The 22,527-nt window shown below is 30.2% G+C and overlaps 5 protein-coding genes across 10 annotated transcripts; 3 read left to right on the top strand and 2 right to left on the bottom strand.

Moving 5' to 3' along the window:
- Window positions 1-382: 382 nt before the first annotated feature.
- On the bottom strand, window positions 383-2,880 carry LOC140663385 (uncharacterized). The gene is made up of 2 exons (XM_072887486.1): window positions 2,342-2,880; window positions 383-1,875 (listed from the first exon to the last, which is right to left on the bottom strand). The coding sequence occupies exons 1-2, from the start codon at window positions 2,531-2,533 to the stop codon at window positions 1,117-1,119; spliced, it is 951 nt and encodes a 316-aa protein (XP_072743587.1). The 5' UTR covers window positions 2,534-2,880; the 3' UTR covers window positions 383-1,116.
- An 82-nt stretch (window positions 2,881-2,962) lies between these two features.
- Window positions 2,963-4,163, top strand: LOC140663388 (large ribosomal subunit protein eL20-like). Its single transcript, XM_072887488.1, has 3 exons — window positions 2,963-3,118; window positions 3,410-3,589; window positions 3,750-4,163. The coding sequence occupies exons 1-3, from the start codon at window positions 3,101-3,103 to the stop codon at window positions 4,083-4,085; spliced, it is 534 nt and encodes a 177-aa protein (XP_072743589.1). The 5' UTR covers window positions 2,963-3,100; the 3' UTR covers window positions 4,086-4,163.
- Window positions 4,164-4,253: 90 nt separating this feature from the next.
- Window positions 4,254-5,630, top strand: LOC140663386 (F-box only protein 44-like). Its single transcript, XM_072887487.1, has 3 exons — window positions 4,254-5,031; window positions 5,114-5,263; window positions 5,350-5,630. Exons 1-3 carry the CDS (start codon window positions 4,399-4,401, stop codon window positions 5,506-5,508), a joined length of 942 nt encoding a protein of 313 aa, XP_072743588.1. The 5' UTR covers window positions 4,254-4,398; the 3' UTR covers window positions 5,509-5,630.
- A 792-nt stretch (window positions 5,631-6,422) lies between these two features.
- On the top strand, window positions 6,423-14,593 carry LOC140663710 (probable phosphorylase b kinase regulatory subunit alpha). Of its 5 annotated transcripts, XM_072888105.1 has the most exons (16): window positions 6,423-6,580; window positions 6,992-7,486; window positions 7,653-8,098; window positions 8,171-8,486; window positions 8,773-8,986; window positions 9,070-9,179; window positions 9,280-9,427; window positions 10,922-11,100; window positions 11,358-11,511; window positions 11,931-12,220; window positions 12,314-12,869; window positions 12,964-13,016; window positions 13,270-13,431; window positions 13,535-13,792; window positions 14,177-14,403; window positions 14,482-14,497. In XM_072888105.1, coding segments are annotated over exons 2-16 (3,597 nt in total). In that variant the 5' UTR covers window positions 6,423-6,580; window positions 6,992-7,003; the 3' UTR covers window positions 14,483-14,497. The 5 variants fall into 5 exon arrangements, with proteins under 5 accessions (XP_072744206.1, XP_072744208.1, XP_072744205.1 ...); XM_072888107.1 differs by lacking the exon at window positions 9,280-9,427 and adding an exon at window positions 10,087-10,234 and having other exon boundaries at window positions 14,177-14,593; XM_072888104.1 differs by having other exon boundaries at window positions 14,177-14,592.
- Window positions 14,594-14,731: 138 nt separating this feature from the next.
- Window positions 14,732-16,729, bottom strand: Mrpl28 (mitochondrial ribosomal protein L28). Of its 2 annotated transcripts, none has more exons than XM_072888111.1 (6): window positions 16,597-16,729; window positions 16,080-16,240; window positions 15,628-15,886; window positions 15,375-15,518; window positions 15,019-15,203; window positions 14,732-14,947 (listed from the first exon to the last, which is right to left on the bottom strand). In XM_072888111.1, exons 1-6 carry the CDS (start codon window positions 16,618-16,620, stop codon window positions 14,893-14,895), a joined length of 828 nt encoding a protein of 275 aa, XP_072744212.1. In that variant the 5' UTR covers window positions 16,621-16,729; the 3' UTR covers window positions 14,732-14,892. The 2 variants fall into 2 exon arrangements, with proteins under 2 accessions (XP_072744212.1, XP_072744210.1); XM_072888109.1 differs by having other exon boundaries at window positions 14,732-14,950.
- Window positions 16,730-22,527: the final 5,798 nt, after the last annotated feature.

Raw genomic sequence — 22,527 nt, forward strand, 5'->3', positions numbered from 1 at the left:
CTTTTTATATTCTATGCATGACAATTGTGGATAAAGTATCCTCTCACTAAGTGAGTTTGAATAGATTAGAGATTTCTATAACATCCCACAAACAAAAATGCTGCCTTATAATTATAATATGAAAAAAATACAAGTAACAAACATGATATTTTACACAAATTGAGTAACTCTTTGGTAAAAAGTTGTATACATTATCGCATCTCATATATATATATGTCAAACAATATATATCTTACAAATTATAGCTCTTGCAGAGAAAAAATCGCCCGAATATCATTCATTGAGAGAGCACTTTCAAAGCGTAATCAAATACAATCTTTTTACCTTGAAAATTGAGAACACAGGCTCGATTCTGAAATTTATGGTTCTATAGAAATTCAGATTATTAATATATAGATTTTGCAATTGGACCCTTGGAATTTTTTGCATTTTCTAAATGGCATCAAATGCAACACATGCATTTATATATATGTATAAAAAATTATATATATATATATGTATATAAAATTTTGCATTATATATATAAAAAATTTTGATATAACATAAGATTATATATAACATATAGGATTTATATTAAAATATTTCATATATCAATATATACTTATTTTAAACAATTATATTAAACAAATATGTAAAGGTTTTTTTTAAAGATACTATAAAATATTTTCAAAATCGTTGTTTCAATGTCTTTGACACATAATATATATGTTTTTGTTTTTCAATATATATAATCTCAAAAATAAACAATTACCATGTAGTCAATTATCAAATTTTCATTATCTCACTATTAAGGCAATAGTATAATAAACTATATAGCAAGTTTGGACACTTTAGCATAGTGAGTTCAGATATTATTATAAATAGCATAATGTATCTTTTTACATATTGATAATGGCATGATAAATTGTCAAATCTTTTTAAAATTCGAATAATAAATATTATTGTTGCTTGTATATTGTTAGAAGAAACCAATGCTAAGTGTCATTACTTGATTGTTCTGAGAGAATATGTACACATTTACATTTGTGGAAGAACGTGGAAATTGATGATTTCCTCTTACATAATTACACATCCATTTAATCGCTCGAAATGGACATGGATTTCCTCACACAATTCTCAATCATTGTACATTCCATCAATTAGAAAATCCATTCTTCGGTAGTGTCTCTTATCCCAGCAATCTCGACCGCGTCTGTATAATACAAAAAGAACAGCACCTAGTATTGGTAAAGCAATGATCGTTATAATGACTGGGACAATATAGTCAATTTTTCTCGGCATGCCTAGTGAAAGGTTCTTTGTTCGTGAAGACAATCTAGATTCACTCGGTTCCGGCCCATCAACAGTCGTTACCGTCGGTTTAGGTTTCGGTATGTGTTTCGTAATAGGCGAGGAAGCCATTGGCGTTGTCGTATGATTCACAGCCTCCGTATGAAATTTGGTTATATTTGTTGATATCAGACTTGTATTGGAATAATTGGAATTCGTAATGTGATCTAAATTGTTGTTGACATGTGAATTGGTGATATTTATTTCTAGAATATTGCCTGTGGAAGTTTCAGACTGATTATTAACATGAGCAGTTTCTGCAGAGGCAGTTTCCATCACAGGTTTTGTATTTTCTAAAGTGGTCTGATTAAATGATATATTTGTCATCTGTGGATCCATATTCTGATCTACACCTTTTCTCGGTTTTATTTTCTCCTTCCTTGTAACCACTGAAGGATTGTTGTTTCTCTCTTTAGGCACATTCTCTCTTGCTCTAGATTCATCAAACTTGTTTAATTCATCAGCAACACTTTCAATATTTGCAAGTTGAGTAGTTGTGGATATTGCTAGAGGTCCTCCTTCTGCCATCCTTGATGTATACCATAACTTGAAATATGTACATTTTACTATTTTATAAAATTATTCATATAATTCTTCTTATATATAGAATATCTTCTTAAATATAGAATTATTATATTAAATAAATTATAAATTCCTAAATGTAGAAATATCATAAAGATGATAAACTAACAGTCGTATTTAGATAATAAACAGTAAATATTAAAGAGATAACAATTTCATAATTTGTGAAAAAGAAAAAAGATATATAATTATATACAATATGTATATACAGCAATGAAATAAATTCCAAATAAAGAATTATAAAGCTAAAAAAATAATAAATATTTTAAATAGAAATTGAAGATATTAAAAAAAATACTCACAAAATAGAATATGGGGAACAAAAACAAAATAAGACAAAAATACAAGAAAAATTAGAGCAAGTTGTCAAAATCAAGAGAATTAGGAAATCACATATGCAAATGTGAAAATATACATTGGGCTAATTTACCTTCGATGCTTTCTTATCGCCGACCCCATCAGATGAATGCTCGACTATCGGCGACGATTTGGGCAGAAGATCTAAAACGGGAATCGGCGATGCCGAGGATATACCATCTGGCCCCGCGTTGACAGATGAGGTTAATGCTGCAGCGAACAACGTAATTAGCAATGACAGTTGTTGAAAATCGATCGTAGCCATCTCGCGTCGTGGACGCGATCGGTACACAGGAATTCCAAGGAATTAGACGAAATACTTCCGCGTGTGTAGACGAAATTAAAAATAAAAAAAAAATAAATAAACTATCCAAACTGCACCGAGAGCTACTGCACTGATAATGTTGTAGTTAATCCATGGCCGCCGTGAACTGTCGTTTTATTCTAGAGGTGCGTTCCATTAACGCCCGCAACGTGTGAAATTATTTTATCCTTGTTTTTCACATAAAAATTAAACAAAGATAGTAGATAATGCAATCATTTAGTGGAACGCAGCCTGTATTATAGTATATAAAGCACGTTCCACTTGACGTTCATAACGCTCATAGAATCATCTCATCTTTGTCGTCGAACCAAAAATTGAACAATGACAGATGATGCTCGTAAGAGTTGAGATTGTCAAATGGAACGCAGTCATAGTATATATGCACACTACACATGCAACTTTTTTTTTTACCCCTCTTTGATTGGAAACGCATGTTGAGCTTGAGCACTTCCTCTTTCCGGTGTAGCTCTTTTGGTTTGTAACCTAAAATAATACAGGACATACGATATGAAAGCCAAGGGTGAGGTAAGTGATTTGGCTAAATTTTATATAAGGAACAAGCAAAAGCAACACTGCAAACTATTTTATCTTTTCCAAAGCATTGATTATTTTTTTAAGATTTATGTAAAAATGCAAATTGCAGGTTTAATCTTAGGTACTCAACATGACATAACCTACAAATAAACATACTGATGTTGTTTATGTATAAATGTACATGCTAATTTCATAAAAATATAACTTATTAATAATAAATAATTATTAATTAATAAATATAATATGTATAAATTAAGTAATTTTTAAATTTGTTTTTTCTAGTTGAAGGAATTTGAAGTGATAGGGCGTAAGCTCCCTACTGAAAAGGAGAAAACTACTCCTCTTTATAAAATGAGAATATTCGCGCCTGATGCCATAGTGGCCAAGTCTAGATTTTGGTATTTTCTGCGCCAATTGAAAAAATTCAAAAAATCTACTGGAGAGATAGTGTCTCTCAAGCAGGTATCTACCTAATGATATACAGTATCATAATAAATATATTACATTTATTTTATTATTAAGAAAAAATATAATGTAGAAATTGCTAACTTTTATTAATCTTTATATGTAACAATCAAAAACTAAATCTAAGAATATATAATTAAGAGTATAATTATTTCAGATTCCAGAAAAGACACCTATAAAGATAAAAAACTTTGGAATTTGGCTAAGATACGATTCCCGGTCCGGTACCCATAATATGTACAGAGAATATAGGGATCTGTCCGTCAGTGGAGCTGTAACACAATGTTACAGGGATATGGGCGCCCGTCATCGCGCGCGAGCTCATTCTATACAAATAATCAAGGTGGAAATTGTGAAGGCTGCGAATTGCCGTAGACCTCAAGTAAAACAATTTCATGATTCTAAAATCAAATTTCCATTACCCAAACGGATTCAAAATAGAAATCGTATGCCATTATTCAGTGTACGAAAACCGCGCACTTATTTCCTGTGAATACTATAAACAATGTTTTGTATTATGATACTAAATACATTGTTTTATAGGAAATAAAAGTAATTTAGTTGTTCATAATTTTAGTTTGTTTTCCTGTCTTTTATTTTGTATATATTTCAGGCTAATGTAGCAAGAAATTAGGTGTAGGAAATTTTATAAAATAGTTATTTAAAAATTAGGATTTATTTTCTTTTATCACAAGGACATTTCTGTTGAATCAATACAAAAAAAATATTAAGATGAGTCAATAGAAAACAAACATTAAAATGTTTCCTCGAAAATACCCTGGCGCCTTAATGTCAAAACAACATCGATGACATTAATATTTATGTTGAAAATTCGAATGGAACGATTAAATCATTCGTTGATAGACAGCATTGAACAATCTTCTAACAAGATTATAAACGCTAACTCTCGCGTAATATTAAATAAAATGGATTGCAATGGATTGGTGATTTGCAACAAATACATATCTATATTACTACTGGATAAAATCTTCTGTTGCATGGATAACCAAACTCTGTTGAAATGTCAATTGGTATCCAAGGAATGGAAAAAAGTAATAAAGAATTATTGGCGCAAGAAAGCGGAGAAAGTGCAAGGCAAACTGTTCTCGCACCACGAGATAATACCTTGGCATGTGTTCTACTTCATATACAAGTCCAAGAACCCATTCGAGAGGAATCTGTTGAGGAATCATTCTGGCAAACAAGGCATGGAACATTGGAGTTGCTTTTGCACAAATGTGAAAAAATTGGCTATGTGTAGAGAAATACGTGTCGAAAACCCACCCATAGGCGTACCGAAATTACCCAAACTGATATTTGAAGGAAGACAGTTTTGTTTCGCAAGGAATAGTTTTTATTGTCCCAAGATACAGTATGTAAATCTAATAGACGTGGGCTTCCATCCGTATGTCCTGGATGTTTTGCAACCACCTATAGTGGTATCAATTGAGACATTATTTAAAATGTTCTATACAATTCTAAACGAATAAAATATGTTATAATATTTTATGCATATTGTAGATAAATGAATGGTATATCAGTAAAGCAGGTTGTCCAGGAGAATATAACTGCCAGGTTATACTGAAAAAACCGGAGGGTGATGTGACAAAATCCATGTCTTTTGAATTTTGTGATGTCATAGAAGGGGAGAGAGAAAATCGATGGTTACTTGTAAATATCTATGAAATAATTTTTAGTTTCACTTAATGAGTTCAAAATGTTACTTTCAACTTGTGTTGTTCTTCATGTGCAAATAGCTACAGCATGTATTTAAAAACTATGGACCTGGTGTGAGAAAGATTTCCTTCATGCACTGTGGATATGATTATTCTAGACATCCCTCTGAATATAATGGTCCCAAAACAGCTGGAGCATGTATTTATGTAAAGATGCCTCCGATTACTATACCTGCTTGACGACAATAAATCAGTACGCCATCAATCCTAAGATGAATAGAGATATCATTTAACAAGTAAACCTATTACATATAAATAATTTTTATCATCAGTAATTGTATAACTTTTTCAGTTTGTATCATGATATTAAATAGATTTATGCAAAAAAACACAAAAGTATATTATTTTAATTTACTTTCATTCTTTTTTGTAGAGACATTCAAATAACGTAATAAGAAATTAAATGTAGAGAATTTCAAAATAATTTTTGTGTAAAAATTAAGAATATTTTTACAAAGAATAATAATCTCTAAATTATAAATTTTTATTGCACACATATATATATATATATGTTTATTAATATTTTAATGTTGTATTGTTTCAACAGAAATTTCTCTGGTAAACAAGAATATAAATTTATGTAAATCTATTCAGAAAGTTTTATATATATATATATATATATTTTCTGTATATAGAAATTTCTGTTGAAACAATACAACATTAAAATATTAATTTAATTATTAACTATTAATTAATTTAATTATCTTAGTTAATTTAATTAAAGATATTCACGCAGTTATAGCTGCATTTTCATTTTCCCTTTTCCATCTTATACCAAATGTCAAATGCTAAGCTAAGTAGGGGGGTGTTCAAAAATCCTATTCGTGGAATAGAACATCATGGAATTGTTGTCCATTTTCAGGACAACAAAATCTTTCCTTCTTGATTAGTCAATTAATGTTTTTTACTTTACAATTAGGATTTCTGAACGCATTTTATTGTTAATACCTGTAGCAGCTACTGAAAAATCAAGAACATGTGTACATACCTAATAGAGCTTTATGGCACATACCACAGTACATAACACAGACGCACATCATACACATGTATATATATATATATATATATATATATATATATATATATATATGTTTGAACGTGTTTGACATTCGTTTCACATTGCGTTTTAAATCTTCAGATCTATACATAACTATCTCATTAACACGAAATAAAATGCGATCTAGTTTCTTCATATGACGCATATTGCAAACTTAAAGCAGTTCGAAATCGATGATCAACAGTTGTTAATAAAGTATGGCACTTAATTAATAATTACAATGATCTTAATCCTATAATCAAAAAATTAAAGAGACTTGCTTTTTTCTTTCAATTCAAACGGTACGGAAGTGCGACGATTGTAACTAATTTACGAGTTGACCTGTGGCACTCGCATCGTAACACAGGTTTATATATGAAATTGTTCATAAAAAAGTTATTTATAAAAAAGTTAATTATAGCTTCAACTAGCTGGCGATTAACTTATTGTTAGAGAAATTGTTTAATATATGTAAAAAATATATACAAGTGTATCAAGACTAGATAATTATTAGCAATTAAAAGTGTAACAACTAAAATTTTATTGCACATAGAAATCTGAGTCCTAATTACACAATATATTTTTGCACATAGAATCTGGATATATTTATGTGATTCTGCTCCACAGGAAAAACACAAAATGCGTAGCAGAAGTAACTCCGGTGTCCGTTTGGACTATTACCAAAGGATTGTTCACAAAATAATCATGAATTATCAGAATCCTGTCACTGGGCTCTTTCCCGCAAGTCCTGATAATGATCATGCTTGGATACGTGACAATGTTTATTGCATACTTGCTGTATGGGGTTTGTCAATGGCCTACAAGAAGATAGCAGATGCAGATGAAGACAGAGCGAAGACTTATGAACTCGAACAAAGCTGTGTGAAGTTAATGAGGGGTTTGTTGATGGCAATGATGCAACAGAAGGAAAAAGTGGAGGAGTTCAAATCCAGTCAAAATCCACATGATGCCTTGCATGCAAAATATAGCTCTGTTAATGGCCAAACGGTAGTTGGAGATACTGAATGGGGACATCTTCAAATCGATGCCATTTCTTTGTATCTATTAATTCTGGCCCAAATGACAGCTTCTGGCTTACAAATTGTTTTTAACTTGGATGAGGTATTGATATACATATATTTTACATTAATATAAGTTTGAAAAATTACAACTGTGATATTTTTAAAATATTAAAATCTATTTTTAATTAGAAATATATGTAATTACTTGTAATTGTATAATACATTTACGAACTAAGGAAATATTTTAAATGTAATATTTAATTTAGGTGGCGTTTATTCAGAACTTGGTATTTTACATTGAATCCGCCTACTGTACACCAGATTATGGAATTTGGGAAAGGGGAGATAAAACTAATCATGGTTTGCCGGAATTAAACGCAAGCAGTATTGGTATGGCCAAAGCAGCGATGGAAGCAATGAACGAATTGGATTTGTTTGGCGCGAGAGGTGGACCTACCTCGGTCATTCACGTTTTGGCCGATGAGGCACAAAAATGCCAAGCAGTACTACAATCCATGCTGCCCAGAGAATCAAATTCCAAAGAGTTGGACAGTGGTTTACTGTCGATCATAAGTTTTCCTGCGTTTGCAGTGGATGAACCTAACTTAATTCACGAGACACGAGATGCTATTGCTAAAAAATTGCAAGGACGGTATGGTTGTAAAAGATTTCTAAGAGATGGATATAAAACGCCAAAGGAGGATGCAAATAGGTACTATATATACTGTACTATATTTTTAATATCCGATTCACTTTGACTAATAATTCTTATTTTTGAAAATAGATTGTATTATGAACCATGGGAGCTTCGTATGTTTGAGAATATCGAATGCGAGTGGCCACTGTTCTTTTGTTATTTAATACTGGACTATTGTTTCCAAGGCAATAAAGAAGCAATTGAGACATACACTAAGCAGTTGGAGGAAGTAATGATTAAAACAGATGATGGTATGAAATTGGTGCCTGAATTATATTCTGTTGCACCTAAAGATGTATCAGCAGAGTATGCTGAACCTGGTAGTCAGAGTCGAGTAGCTTTAGGCAAATGTCCATTTATGTGGGCACAATCTCTTTATATCCTAGGAAAATTGCTGCAAGAAGTAAGCAACACATTTAGAAATGTAAATGAAATAAGAAATTAAGAAATATCTTAAATTGCCACGTTTAAAAGAACATTATATACATTATATACATTTTTGTGTAATTTTTGCATGTATATTCAAAACTCAAAAGAATTCAAGATACTGTATAATTTATTTTATCTGATTCTTAATTTAATATTTTAAATTAATATTAATAAATAATTCAATATAAATTATATTCCTTATTAAAATTATACTATTAATTAATATAATAATATTATTTTATTATTTTATTTTGTTATAGGGATTTCTCGCGGTTGGAGAATTGGATCCATTAAATAGGCGACTGTGCAGTGAGAAAAAGCCGGATGTAGTAGTGCAAGTAGTTATCTTGGCAGAAGATACAGAAATCAGGGAAAAAATTGCACAGCATGATATTCATGTGCAAACAATCGCAGAAGTTGCGCCGATCGAAGTACAGCCTGCAAAAGTCCTCAGTCATCTGTATACATATTTAGGTATGACTGAACAAAATTGTAGGTAGAGCTCAGAGACACATTTTATTGAATTATAATTTAAATCTTGATATAATCGTTGTTAGGACGTAACAAGAAGTTAGGTTTATCCGGACGTAAATCAAGAGATGTAGGAATTCTCAGCACCAGTAAACTGTATTCCTTGCACGATAAGATATTTGCGTTCACGCCTCAGGTAAGTGATGATCGCAATTTTTATGGTGTGCTTTACTATCTCTCTATATCTTTATTTCTTTTTCTTACGTTTCCTCTTGTTCTCGCACTGAATTGACTAGTTGACAGATATGACCCGCTTCTACATCGCATCGGACTATGAGCTCATGATTGACATATTCAAAGGTGAAATTAATTTCTTGAAGTCTAGTTGGCAGAATATGTTGGGCCGGCCTCTCGTGGTCATGCCCCTCAAGAATATTCATCTAGGTAATTTAATGATTTCACAAGATTGTAGTTGAATTTTATTATTACTAATTTAGATGTTCTGAAATTCATTAAAGTTGTCACAATTAAACAAATTCTACGGTTCTCTTATATACTTAAAAATTCTGAAAAATTCCTTGCGTGAGATTTTAATTTTCTTAAAATACTGTGCCTGTCTGCTGTCAACAACTAACATGTCTGCTTGCATGCATTTGTACTTGTACTATGGTTTTCATTTTAACAATTATTTAATCCCCTATGGTTTAATGCAATTTTCAATTTTGCAATCTTTTCTTTTTATTTTATATCATTTTTCATTTTATATCATTTATTACTTAAAATGTATTATAAAATGTAATGCAATTCAGTTTCAAGATTAGTATATAATATTTATCCATAGAGGATTACAACATGAGCTTTAAATTACTTTTCATTATGTTATGTTTCATTACATTCTTCATTACTAACAAGATTCAGACGTTGAAAATGGATGAGATTGTGAGTTATACCGATATTGAAGATGTTCGACCAATACAAGGCAAGACAAAAACGAAATGTTCGAGACGAGAGAGATTGCTTCCTTTTCAAGCATCAAACAATAAAATTATCCTAAAGATATGGCTTATGTGTTCGGTGGTATGCGCGTGTGTTGCATGTGTTAGAACTTTGACACGGAGGAGAACTACACGACAAACGACGTCGACCTGCTTGTCGATACTTTCACAACCACATTGGCCTTCCTCAAAATCAACTGGAAGCAAATGCTCGGCAGACCAACCGTAACCCTTGTCGCTACTCATAATCATTTAGGTACGCCTTCGTTGGAAGCTTTAGATATCATCCTACAACAAAAGCTCGTTGGATATTATATATGATTATATTATAACGTGTTACTGTGAGAATTATTAATTATATATAGAGTATCACAAAATTTGAATATAAAAATGCTGTAGCAAAAAAGTTGGAAAAACAAAGCATATAATTCTATGATTTTCAAAAACAATAGTTTTTTAAATACAAATCTAAAGTGTAGAGTGATCAGAGCTGCTATTAAAAACTATGTGAATCATGTGTATGATAGTCTTAACATATAATCTTTTATATAATGTCAATTATAAATGTTTTTAATCAATACATCTTATAATTGGACAAATTTAAAAAACTCTTGTATTTAAAGAACTATTGCTATAAAAATTGCATGTGTGCATTTTGTTCTGTAATTTTTTTATAAACTTTTTGCTACAGTGTTTCTACCTGAATTATCCTGTATAGAAAATACAGAATATGTTATTCTCAGTAAACACAAAGCAACAGTAATGTAACATGCTTTGTACATAACATTTATATTGTTGAGTGGGAAATTATAACATTAATATTACATTACTGTTGCTTTGTGTTTATTGGGTTGTCTCCAGTGCAAAAGGCACATATGTATCTTAGTCTTTTACTTTTTATTGATTTTTTAAATCAAAATTTAATAGTGATTCTTTTTTCTAGATCAGGGTAAGATACCATTAGCTATGATAACTACTATGAAGAAACTCAAGAGCGGTTATATCAATGGTACAAGAGTATCATTGGGAAATTTGAATGATTTCTTAAGCACGTCGTGTATCACGAATCTTAGTTTCCTAGGAAGTTCCGAAGACGGTCGTCCTGATAAACTAAATCCTCAGGTATATAAAATCCAAGTTACATATTTAAATATTTTTTTTAAATAAAATTGCAACACACATGCATATATACAATATTGACAGAGTCTTCTTTTTACAAATTATAATGAATACTATGTCTTACAAATTTTAATGCCCTTCTAATCAATTCTCGCATGCTTAGCATATATAAATCTGGATGACATACAATTTTCTCTGATTTGATCTGATATACATGTAATTATGATACTTATAATTTACGTTTTTTATGTTTACACAAGATTCAACAATATTTGGAGGAACATCTAATGCGGCCATTCCCTCATCGTACAGGACTTCTCAATAAGCCCGGCCCAATTCGTACAGGGAAAAATCTGCGGCGCAGAATGTCGGTGAAAGGCGCGATAAAAAAGACGCGATCCATAGCTGTCGAACGTGAGTAACATTTGTCCTGAATGGAATGGTTTTCAGATTCTAACTGTGTGCTGATTATATGTTTTTCAAAGAGGATCCTTAAACAATTATTGCAATGTCTTCCTACTGCCATGATTACTACCATCTGTCAAGAATGTAAGTGCATTAACTGGCTATTATATTATTTGATTTTTACTTAATCTCTTTTAAAAAATCATGTGATTTTGTATCTCTAATAAAAACCATTGTACAGTGTGCTTCATTGTTATTGTCTAATTCTTCTAAATATTTAATATAATAAATATTGTTAATATATAACTATAAATACATATTAATTGTTGATACAAAGTTTATATAATAAATGTTTTAATATGAGATACAAATATGAATATATATTATTAAATATAATAGGTTAAAAACTCCTTTTTGCATCATTTTAGCCGAAATTCTTGGGATGGCAGGGGAAGACCGTAGACAATCTACTGTTTTAACTACAAATCCATTTATTGAAGTGACGGACACCACATTGTCTCTCAATTCCACTCAACCATCAACAGTTGAGCGTACGCCATCGCCAACGGATGAGTTATTATCGTGGAGAAATTCTTCTAAAACTAAGCATAAAACAACATCAGAGACCCAGTATGCTGAAACCGAAGTGGAGGAATTGCTATCTATGCTTCGCGAAACAGAGAGTCTCGAAGAGCAAGGAGATATCCTGCAATATCTTGTTAGTTGTTTTTAATTTTATTTTAATTTATGAAAAGCAAGATTTTTCTTCCATTAAAACTCGTTAAAACAAAATAAAACATTTTATATACAGGTAGACTCGAAAGGATTATATTTTGATACGGGTGTAAAGGAGGAAGGACATCCCGTTTTGGTTAAGGATTTATTGAAGAGTCTTTACGAAAAAGTATGCCAACAGAAAATGTGGGGTATCGTACGACACAGCGCCGGCATGTTAGGTAAAAGGGTGGAGGATTTAGCAAAAGCGGTTACCGATTTACTAGTGCGTCAAAAGCAAGTAACTGTTGGCATGCCACCGAACAATGAGCATACCATTGTCGCGCCTTTGCCAGAGAACGAGCTACGAGCTCTGATCCATCAGGCGTACGGCGACGATGAATCAACCGCCATGCTGACAGAGGAATTGCTCGTTTATTTAGCGATGTTTATCAGAACGGAGCCGCAACTCTTTCACGAGATGTTGAGATTGCGGGTCGGTCTAATCATTCAAGTTATGGCAACGGAACTGTCACGGACGTTAATCTGCACGGGTGAAGAAGCTTCTGAGCACTTGCTGAATTTGTCCCCTTTCGAGATGAAAAACTTATTACATCATATTATGAGTGGGAAAGAATTTGCTATTAGTAGTGGTATGTTTTGCGATTTAATTAATTAAACTAATTAAAATTTTATAATTAAAAAATGCGTGCTTAAATGCGCTAATTGTTTTTATTTATGTTTCAGTTGGCCGGGGCAACTTTTCTGTCATTAGTTGCAAATCAAGTAGACTCAGTAAGGTAATATAAAACTACATTTGCCTTAAGTTATATAATTTCTAATACATTTTGTATATATATATATATATTTGTATAATGTACTAACTCATATTTACATTTTTTAACTATTTTATTTTATTTTTTGAAATATTTTACTATGATAGCTATTTTAATTTACAATTTATATTTCGTAAATCACTATTGAATTCATGATCTCACTATTTATAAATTAAATGGATATATGGAGAGTTCAAGATTTTTTTTTTCTTCATAGAAATCTCAAATTGGTGGTTTCTTAAGCGCTGAACAAAACCCTGATACTACTGAAGCAGAAGCTGATCGACAAGGTCAATGGTTACGAAGGCGACGATTAGACGGTGCACTGAATAGAGTACCAAGAGATTTCTATCCGCGTGTATGGCAAGTACTTGAAAAGGTCAGTTTATAAGTCACTATCATCTAATAATTTATATGTATATATTTATGTATATGTATATATATTTTAACATATTTTAATTTCCTATCAAAATTTTTAACAGTGTAATGGTCTAGCAATTGAGGGAAGAATGCTACCTCAGAATCTCACGCAAGAAATGACATCTGGCGAGCTGAAATTTGCATTGGCCGTAGAAACTGTACTGAACACTATACCACAGCCAGAATATCGTCAACTTGTCGTCGAGGCTCTGATGGTGCTGACTTTAGTAACCGAATACAATGTTGTACCATCTTTAGGTGGTCTGATCGAAGTTGAAAATTTAGTACATAAAGCAAATGCTATTTTCTTGGAAGATCAGGTATTTCAATATTTTTTTTTGTTATATAAAATATATTAACAAATTAATAATATGATAATAATATAATAATAAAGTATTATTATGTCTATTGAATTTTTATAAAAAAAAAGATGGGCATAAGAGAAAGAATAGTTCACTAATCTTCTTATTTTTTCAAGCAATTTAAATCAAGTGATATCTATTTTATCAGAATTGATATTAATTTCGATCATGAAATAGTATTTATCGATTTATTTTCTCTAAAAGAGATGAACCCTTTATTTTCTGTTAACTTACACACATATAATGTGGAATAATATTAATGAATTGCTTTTCATAAAAAAATTAAAAGTATTTCTTTTCTCTATATTTTTCAAATGCAAAAAATAATTATGAAATTTGTAGATGGTTATCGATGGTGATGCAACATTATGTTGCGCAAAACCAAAGGAACAACGTGAAATGACAGCTATGGGAACGCTCCTCTGTGGTGGAGCAGCATATATTTGTCAACATTTTTATGATAGTGCTCCCAGCGGAAGTTATGGAACGATGACGTACATTACAAGAGCTATCGCAGTGATGCTTGATTGTTTGCCGAAGGATGGCGATTTAGAATGTTCAATATCATAGTAAATATTATTTTAGAAATAAAGTGATCTTTAATTGTTAATATAAAAATAATAGCAAAAATTGTTAATATATTTCAGATAAATCTTTCTTGCGATTTTTTATATATATATAAGTTCAGTATTTACAATTATTTTATAACTCAATTTTTATCTTAATTGAAGAAAAAAAATGACCAAAGGAATTATTAATAAATATTAAATATAAATTGCAGAGAAAGAATATTGAAATCAATGTTAAAATATTACTTTGTTATATACTGAACTCTATTGCATATTTTGAAAAAACAAAAAAAATGAAAAATTGAATCAGCAATATGTTAAGAGAATAAATCATGTTTTGTTGGCTCTAATAAATCTACTTTATTTTCTTTATTACATTAATTTGTCAAAAAACATGAATCTCAAAAACTCTCATATTTATTATATTCAAGAAATTATAGATTAAAACTTTCTTTACATTATCTAACAAAAGTAAACATTTTTTTTTACCTATTTGGTGTTTGAACTTTTCGAAAAAGGATTTAGTTTGTTTAACCAAGATAAACTTCTGTAAAAAAAAATTTCATTAATTAAAAAACTTAAACAATAATATGTAAATAATATACAAATACATACGTTTTCTCTGGTGGTATGACATCCATATTTTCAGCTTCTTTAATTTTATTCTCTTTGAGTTTGGCAATTAATTCTGATCTATATTGAACTTTCAAAGGTTGTGGTGTTTTTTCATTTAGTTTTATCCATTTTTTCAAAGCGTCTATATATGTCAAACCATACCATTCTATTTGCTCTCTTGTATACTGAAGTTATATATTAATGTTATAGTATATTAATGTTGCATACAATTTATATATTTAATATAATATAAAGTCACAGGTGTTAACATTAAAACAAATAGTTTTAGTTCATTTCAATAGTTAGTATATCTTGCTTCAAATCTTTTGTATGGTTCAACATATAGAATTACTTACTTTTGACAGATATTTCTCATACTTGGCATATACTTCCTCACGCTTTTCTGGATCATCAGGATATAAAGTCTTATCTGCTAATGCAATAAGTATCTGACGTTTCAATCTCACAGCAAGTAAAGATTTTAAATCACAGGCTTCTGTCTATAAGTAATAATTGCAATTCTTTTAGAAATTATATAAAAAAATTCTACTTTTTAAAAATCTTATGTATAATTATTCTACTTTCTTTACTATCTTAAGATTAATGTACCTTTAATAAATAATTATCAAATCCATAATTTTCATGAATTAATCTGATTGTTCTCTGAGTAACAACAATACTCATATATGTATCTAGAACTTCGCTATAGACAACAGACTTTTTTAGATGAGGTATCCAAAAATGTGGAACCCTTCTCTTATATTTACCCTTCTTCTTAAAGCCTTGCACGATAGCTTCTCCTCCCCATATACCATCATTAATCTCTTTTGGGTATATTAAAGGTAATGGTACATTCTGTACTGGACGTCTATAAACAGATTATTCAAATAATTAACATAAATTAATATAATTCTTATCAACCATAAATTTTGACATAGATAATTATATTTAATATTATATATAATTTATATTTGTGCAACACATTTATGTTATAACACTTGTTATACAAAAGTCACTATATTATTTTAATAGAAGTTGTGTAATAATGAGATGTAACATACACTTCCCCAAACTTATTTCTCTCATAATTGCCTTTCTTTTCAATATAATGAACTGCAGCAGGTGGCTTCTGCCATTCTATCCAGAACTGTTTGTATTCTAACGGCAACTCAGCACCAATTCCTTTAGACCATCGATTAGATTTTTTAAAATAATATAAACGCTGCAACAATTTCGTATGTTTGTGTTTTTAGTTATATCTTTTATTTACACTAAAACTCTGTTTAATTATCACTGCAATATTTTTTCCATTTAAATCACAATAAACATTTTGTTCACATTAATGTAACAAAATTACATAGACAATAAGAAATGTTATAAATAATAAAGTTGTATTTTTTCAATCAAAATTAAAATGCAATGCACATAAGAAAGTGTTTTAAATATTGAAATATCTATTATATATAATTTTTATGTACAATAGATAAATGCAACTATGTGATCAGTCAATATTGTTAAATCAGTAGAGACAAATAATTCTTAGATTGAGTTTTATACAATAAGACAACTTTATATTACCTGTGCAGCTTGTTTAATCGGCATATTATTATATGATTTTTGATCAATTAAATTAGAATCATGAATATCTTTCTAAAAAATCAAGTTTCACACTTTTATCAGCGTACATCTGGTAAGGATGCATTCGGAAATCCTATGCGTAGGATAAAATAATATGTAATTGACCAATCAGAAAAAGAAGATTCTTTATGCTGATTGGTTATTAAATTTTATCCTAAGAGTAGGATTTCTGAACGTACTCGAAATGAAGAATCAGCTGCCATCTATATACTACTTGTTATTCATTCATCGACTGAGTAAAATTACCATGTATCGAAATATTACTAAATATATTTTAAACATTATTTTGTGATAACATTGAGAACAATATTTCATTTATTCAAAAAGTACGAAGTATGGACATCATTTGTGATGTAATCGATATTGAATATATAAATTTTCAATAGTTTAAAGAGAGTAAATGAAAAGTGAAACATGTACAAATCGAAAAACGGTCTATTAAATACATATCTACTAAATAATGTCTATAGACGCTTTTCCGACTTGTTATTTCTTACTGGGAAATGGAAGTTATCAGGTATGAATACATTTCTTATATTCTTAATTTATTAATTTATACGTATATTTTATATTTTATTATTAGAAATCTCTGTCTTATACATGATATAATAGTACAGAAAAATATTAAAGTATTCTAATTATTAATTTCAATAAGTGTATTATTTTAATATAATATCGATAAACTTTATAAAATTATCTTGAGATTTTATTTGAGATTCTATAAATTTTTAAAAATTAACAAAAAATTGCAGACAGATGTATTAAAAAATTAATATCGCAGAAGTGAGTCAAAGTAATAGTATATTATTAAAGAATTTTATTAAAGAAAGAAATGTATGCGTCTACACATACACACACATTTCATTTCAATAAAATACAAACGATGCTATATATATATATATATATATATATATATATACATCCGATAAAGTTATAAAATAAGCTTTAAATACGATCTCATATATTATACACTTAGTCAATTTGCATGCGCGTCATCATGTTTGTAAAGATGAGGTACACTGTTTGTTTCGAACGACAGTACGAAAATAATGCTTGTGAGTCACTCCAATCTGTCCGCACATTTCATACAAACGCGCGTGTGAGAGAGATTTTGCAGGGATATTAATAAATATCGGACTTTGTCTGTGTAAGAGACGTTTGACAACACGATGCAAGACAGCAGGGTGACAGCAGATGCGGCGTGCCCGATCTAATCTAGGTATACATAATCAATTTCTCAAGATTACGCGGTACTCAAGAATATACTTTTTCAGCAGAAAATTCAATATGAACGATCGATTCAAATTAAGTTGAACGAATAAGTATCGACGATGTCGTAAAATTTGGAAATTTCTTCGAACGGGAATCTCTGTGATAATTATATTTTCAACTTCTTTTCCGCTTTTTTAAATCTATAACTTCGCGTCGGAATCGTTTCTATTTTAAGATGTAGAAAATACGTATATGTAATTCGATTAGAGAGGTAAATTTTATAGATATATTTCTCTCTCTTGGAACTTTAAAAGTTTTCTTGAATTTTGTACTGGAGGAATATCTTCTCTCTTAGAGCAAATTTTGATTACTCGTCTTTCATTCCTTTTATCAAATATTAATTTGTGCATTTTTGACGTAAAATATATTACGATATGTAACATATGTAGGTATATATATATGTGTATATATATATATATATATATATATATATATATATATGTGTATGTTCTTTTTACTTTTCATTTTTAATTATATTTGCCATTGAAAAGTAAGATATAGAAGATAGATATAATGCTTATTTTATACATTTATAAAATATCTTTAAAAATTAATATTGTGCAGTCATACAGATATACAAATTATTTATGCAAATTATCTTATACATTAATCGCCCTCGATAGTTGTTTGACATCGGTCGAATTTTCCTTTAATCGCTCGTCGAAAATAGAGATTTCGAAATTGTGTTTTGCTGTAAATGCAAAACTTGTCATTTCTAAAAACAGTCTCCGAATGTTTTTCGTACATCAAAAACTACATGTCTTATAAGCAATGATTTTCCTGTTAACAAGTGTTAACGCTTTTTTTTCTATAATTAAATTTATTTATATATTAGCTGAAATATTCTAAAAGGAGTAGACATCTCTCGAATAATATATTTAACATCACATGTTACAATGACAAGTGATGTGAATCTGTGTCTTCTCAATCTATAATGCATAATTAAATAAATATTAGATATATTGGATATAAAATCTAAAATATATCATTGTTTTTTATAAAATTTTTCAATACATTTATATATGCTTTTTATTATTTCATCAAATAATAAATTGCTGAAAAATATATTATCTAATTAGTATAATAGAAATTATTGCCAGTTCTTCTCTCATTAAATTCATTTTTAATAAAGTATAATTTAATCTCTTTTATACAAACATTTTTCTTTAAATTTATAAAATAATAAAAATTGCTAAAATAATTAATAAAATATACATTTCTATAATTTATGTAAGTAAATTATTTATAGTTATGTGTAGATGATGCATGATTTTTTTATGGTCACATAGATTACGTATATGAATAGGTAGCGAAGAAAACTTGAAATCGGAAACTAAAGTTCGCGTCAAATAATTCTAATAAATGCATAATGAGGATAAATTTTTCTTACGAGGAGACAACGCGTAATGAAAACGCAAATATTTCCGCGAGAAAACGACTTTATGCGCTAATGGATTAAAGGAGGAGGAACGGGTGAAGGAGGACATGAAGTATGGGCGGCCTTCCCTTGTCGGTTTCTCGGTAACAAACGGGCGGACCGAATTGAGAACCGCGAGAACACTCATCGTCTAATAATAGTATCTTGCTCAAATTTCTATTTTCAGGCCGATAAATGCGTGCGCGGGGCTTTTATGTAAAAAGCCCAAGCCTTACACCGTAACACCTCGTGCCACGGTGCGATTCGTATTACCGGATTCGGCAAACCGGATCGGGAGTACCGGAAGCCGTCGTAACCATCGCCGGAAGGTCCGCACGCGTACTTCGTAGCAAGCGAGCTACAGTTTACTTTCGCGAGCAAATAGTCCGCGGCGCGTAAACTTGTCAAACTTGGCGAATAACGACCACCGCCTGCTACGCGAGTAAATTCGAGTTAGCGGGATAACAGAAGTGGTTTAACGTATAACGCTTGCAGAAACGTCGGAGAGAGGAGAAAGAGAGAAATGTGAGACCGAGTAGTAGCTTTGTAAATGTGCGCTGCATATGTAAAAAGAAATGCGCGATAAATAAATATTCAGATAAATCCAGATGGATAAACTCTCTCTCTGACGAAGCTTTGCGCTTCGGGATAGCTTCGAGATACATAGCACGTTAAATATTCTATCTTTCTCTTTTTAACGTAATTAGCTTTATATATGCAGCACAATTTTCCCAGCTGTATGAAATCTCAAAAGCAAATTTCCATATTTAGATCTGAAAGAAAATTATGAGATAAATTATCATAAAAGATAATTTATTACAACTTTCTTTTTTTAATGTTTTGAGTGTGCAATAAGTAATTTAATGTATTTCAGAAAGAATTTATAAATATTTTACAAAAATTTATTAATATTTGAAAAAGGAACAAAATGTGTCTTTGCACATTTTGTTACATTTTATACATAAATATACATTCTCATATATATAAAATAGATGTAAAAAGAAATTATGTAATGCACATTGCAAAGATGTGCTATAAAATAACAATGTGGAATGATTTGCATTCTTTTCACATCTGTTTTCTAAAATCTTTGTCAGATAATTTTCTCGTCAACACTCGAAACATATAAATGTATCATCAAAGATATGATTTAAATTTTAGCATATAACTTATGGATAATATATAATTTTACACACACACACATATGCAAAATTATATAGTTATATATATATATTTGGCCGAAGTACAATAGAATACCGTTACTCTGTTAACTCATATGTCGAATAATATGTATATCAATTATATATGTATGCTATTATGCACATGATTTAATCCTTGGATGAATAAGACAACGGACAGAAGCATCGAGATTACTCATTTTCTTCTTATATCATATACCTTATAATTTTTTATATTATTTCGCTAAAAATTTGCCACTTTTAAACGTATATATGCGTTCGATCCATATAATACGTTTCGTACAATCTTATAAAAAGATTTTGCATCGATATAATATTTAATCCAATATATACAGTTTGAAATTGCGATCAAGCTCATTTGATATAAATACTTTATCTCTAAGGAGCCTCGTCATAATTTGATTGGGTCTGACAAGAATCCTGAACGCGATCCCACCCCGTTACATCGTCAGATCCACGACAGATATTACGTTTCGTCGGCATATGCGATAATAATTCGCGACGTCGTCGTCTTCATAACCGTAAGCACGGTCCGCACGTAGGCGCGCGTAACCATATACTTGGACCTTTTATATAAAGGCATGTATGTATCGCGGGCACGTATATATCTCCCTAAAAATAGAAATTTGAGCAAGATATTATTATTAGACGATGAGTGCGTGGCCGCGCGCGACTCTTCACGGTGCTCACCACGATGCCTCGTTACGAAAATGCGGGAGAGAGTACGGTCCCCTTGCTTAACCACCGCCCACGCTTTTCGCTGTTCTCGTCGAGGAAACGAGGAATTCCGCGACCGAGGGTGCTCGAGGGTGACACGCGGAAAACGGCCGTAGTCGAGAAATTGTAGACTGGTTGGAAATTCCTGAGGTGGATTACAAAAAGATATTCGCGATTTATCACCCTTTCTTCCGACGACTAAATTTTTGTGAGCGTACACTGACCGCTCTGTTCATAACTCTCTGATATATTTTACAACAATCATCTTATAACTAAAAGGTTTTCAGCATTTAGTAATATATTATACTTGTATTAAAAAAAAATTTTTTTAAAGACTAGAAAAGATGAAAAAATTGAAAAGATTTATAAAAAAGAGTATATTGTAATAGAAGATGTAAAATATATTTTTTTTTTACATAAGAAAGGCGATACAAGTTGTTTAGATCATAAAAATATTATTTAATTTTTGTTGACTAGTAATTATCATTTTTAATTGCAAAATTAATATATTAGACTTATAATAAAGGTTAACTAATTTTTTTAGTTTACTTTTCCTGTATACATCCTATTTTTATACAATTTGAAAATTTATAATAAAAAAATTAAAATTTTTAATTCTAATCGCATTAATAATACTGATGAAATCAAAATTACACACAAGTGTCACTTTTTATAATGTTTTACACGTGGGCTTTAGGATTTTACGACATCTATAATGATAGCTCATCGTCAAATATTTCGTGAAATTCAATCGCAGTTATTAACACTTACTAAGATTATATTTATAAAATCGAGGATACTCGTATAGAAGAAATCAAGTATGTAACTTCAAACGAGAGCTTTGCATATTTTCGCTATGTTTCATTAACTATACAAGTATCCATCAGAATTCTTCGTCTACCATCTTCAATGTATTTTTACTTTCTACCACGACCATAATTCTTCTCAGGGGCGTAACTTTCCGTCGTGAGTCCGCAGAGATTTACATGTTCTAAAATGGGTCAAACGTGTGTATCTTTATGTAGGCATAGCTTCCGCGATACATAAATATATCCCATTCTATTTAGGATTATATATTATTTCTCTAATTTTTTCTACGACTCTATGGGGTACATTATAACATTAACTACAAGACAAAAAATTCAAAATTCAGAATCAAAGATTTTAACTCAAGAAATAATTATTCAAACTAAATTTAAATTCTTTCTGTTTATCTTGATATATAATGTATCCAATTTCGGGAAATAGTAGCGAAAATAATAAAGA

The sequence above is a fragment of the Anoplolepis gracilipes genome, chromosome 3 (genome assembly GCF_047496725.1).
Source record: "Anoplolepis gracilipes chromosome 3, ASM4749672v1, whole genome shotgun sequence".
In the NCBI taxonomy this organism is placed as follows: Eukaryota; Metazoa; Arthropoda; class Insecta; order Hymenoptera; family Formicidae; genus Anoplolepis; species Anoplolepis gracilipes.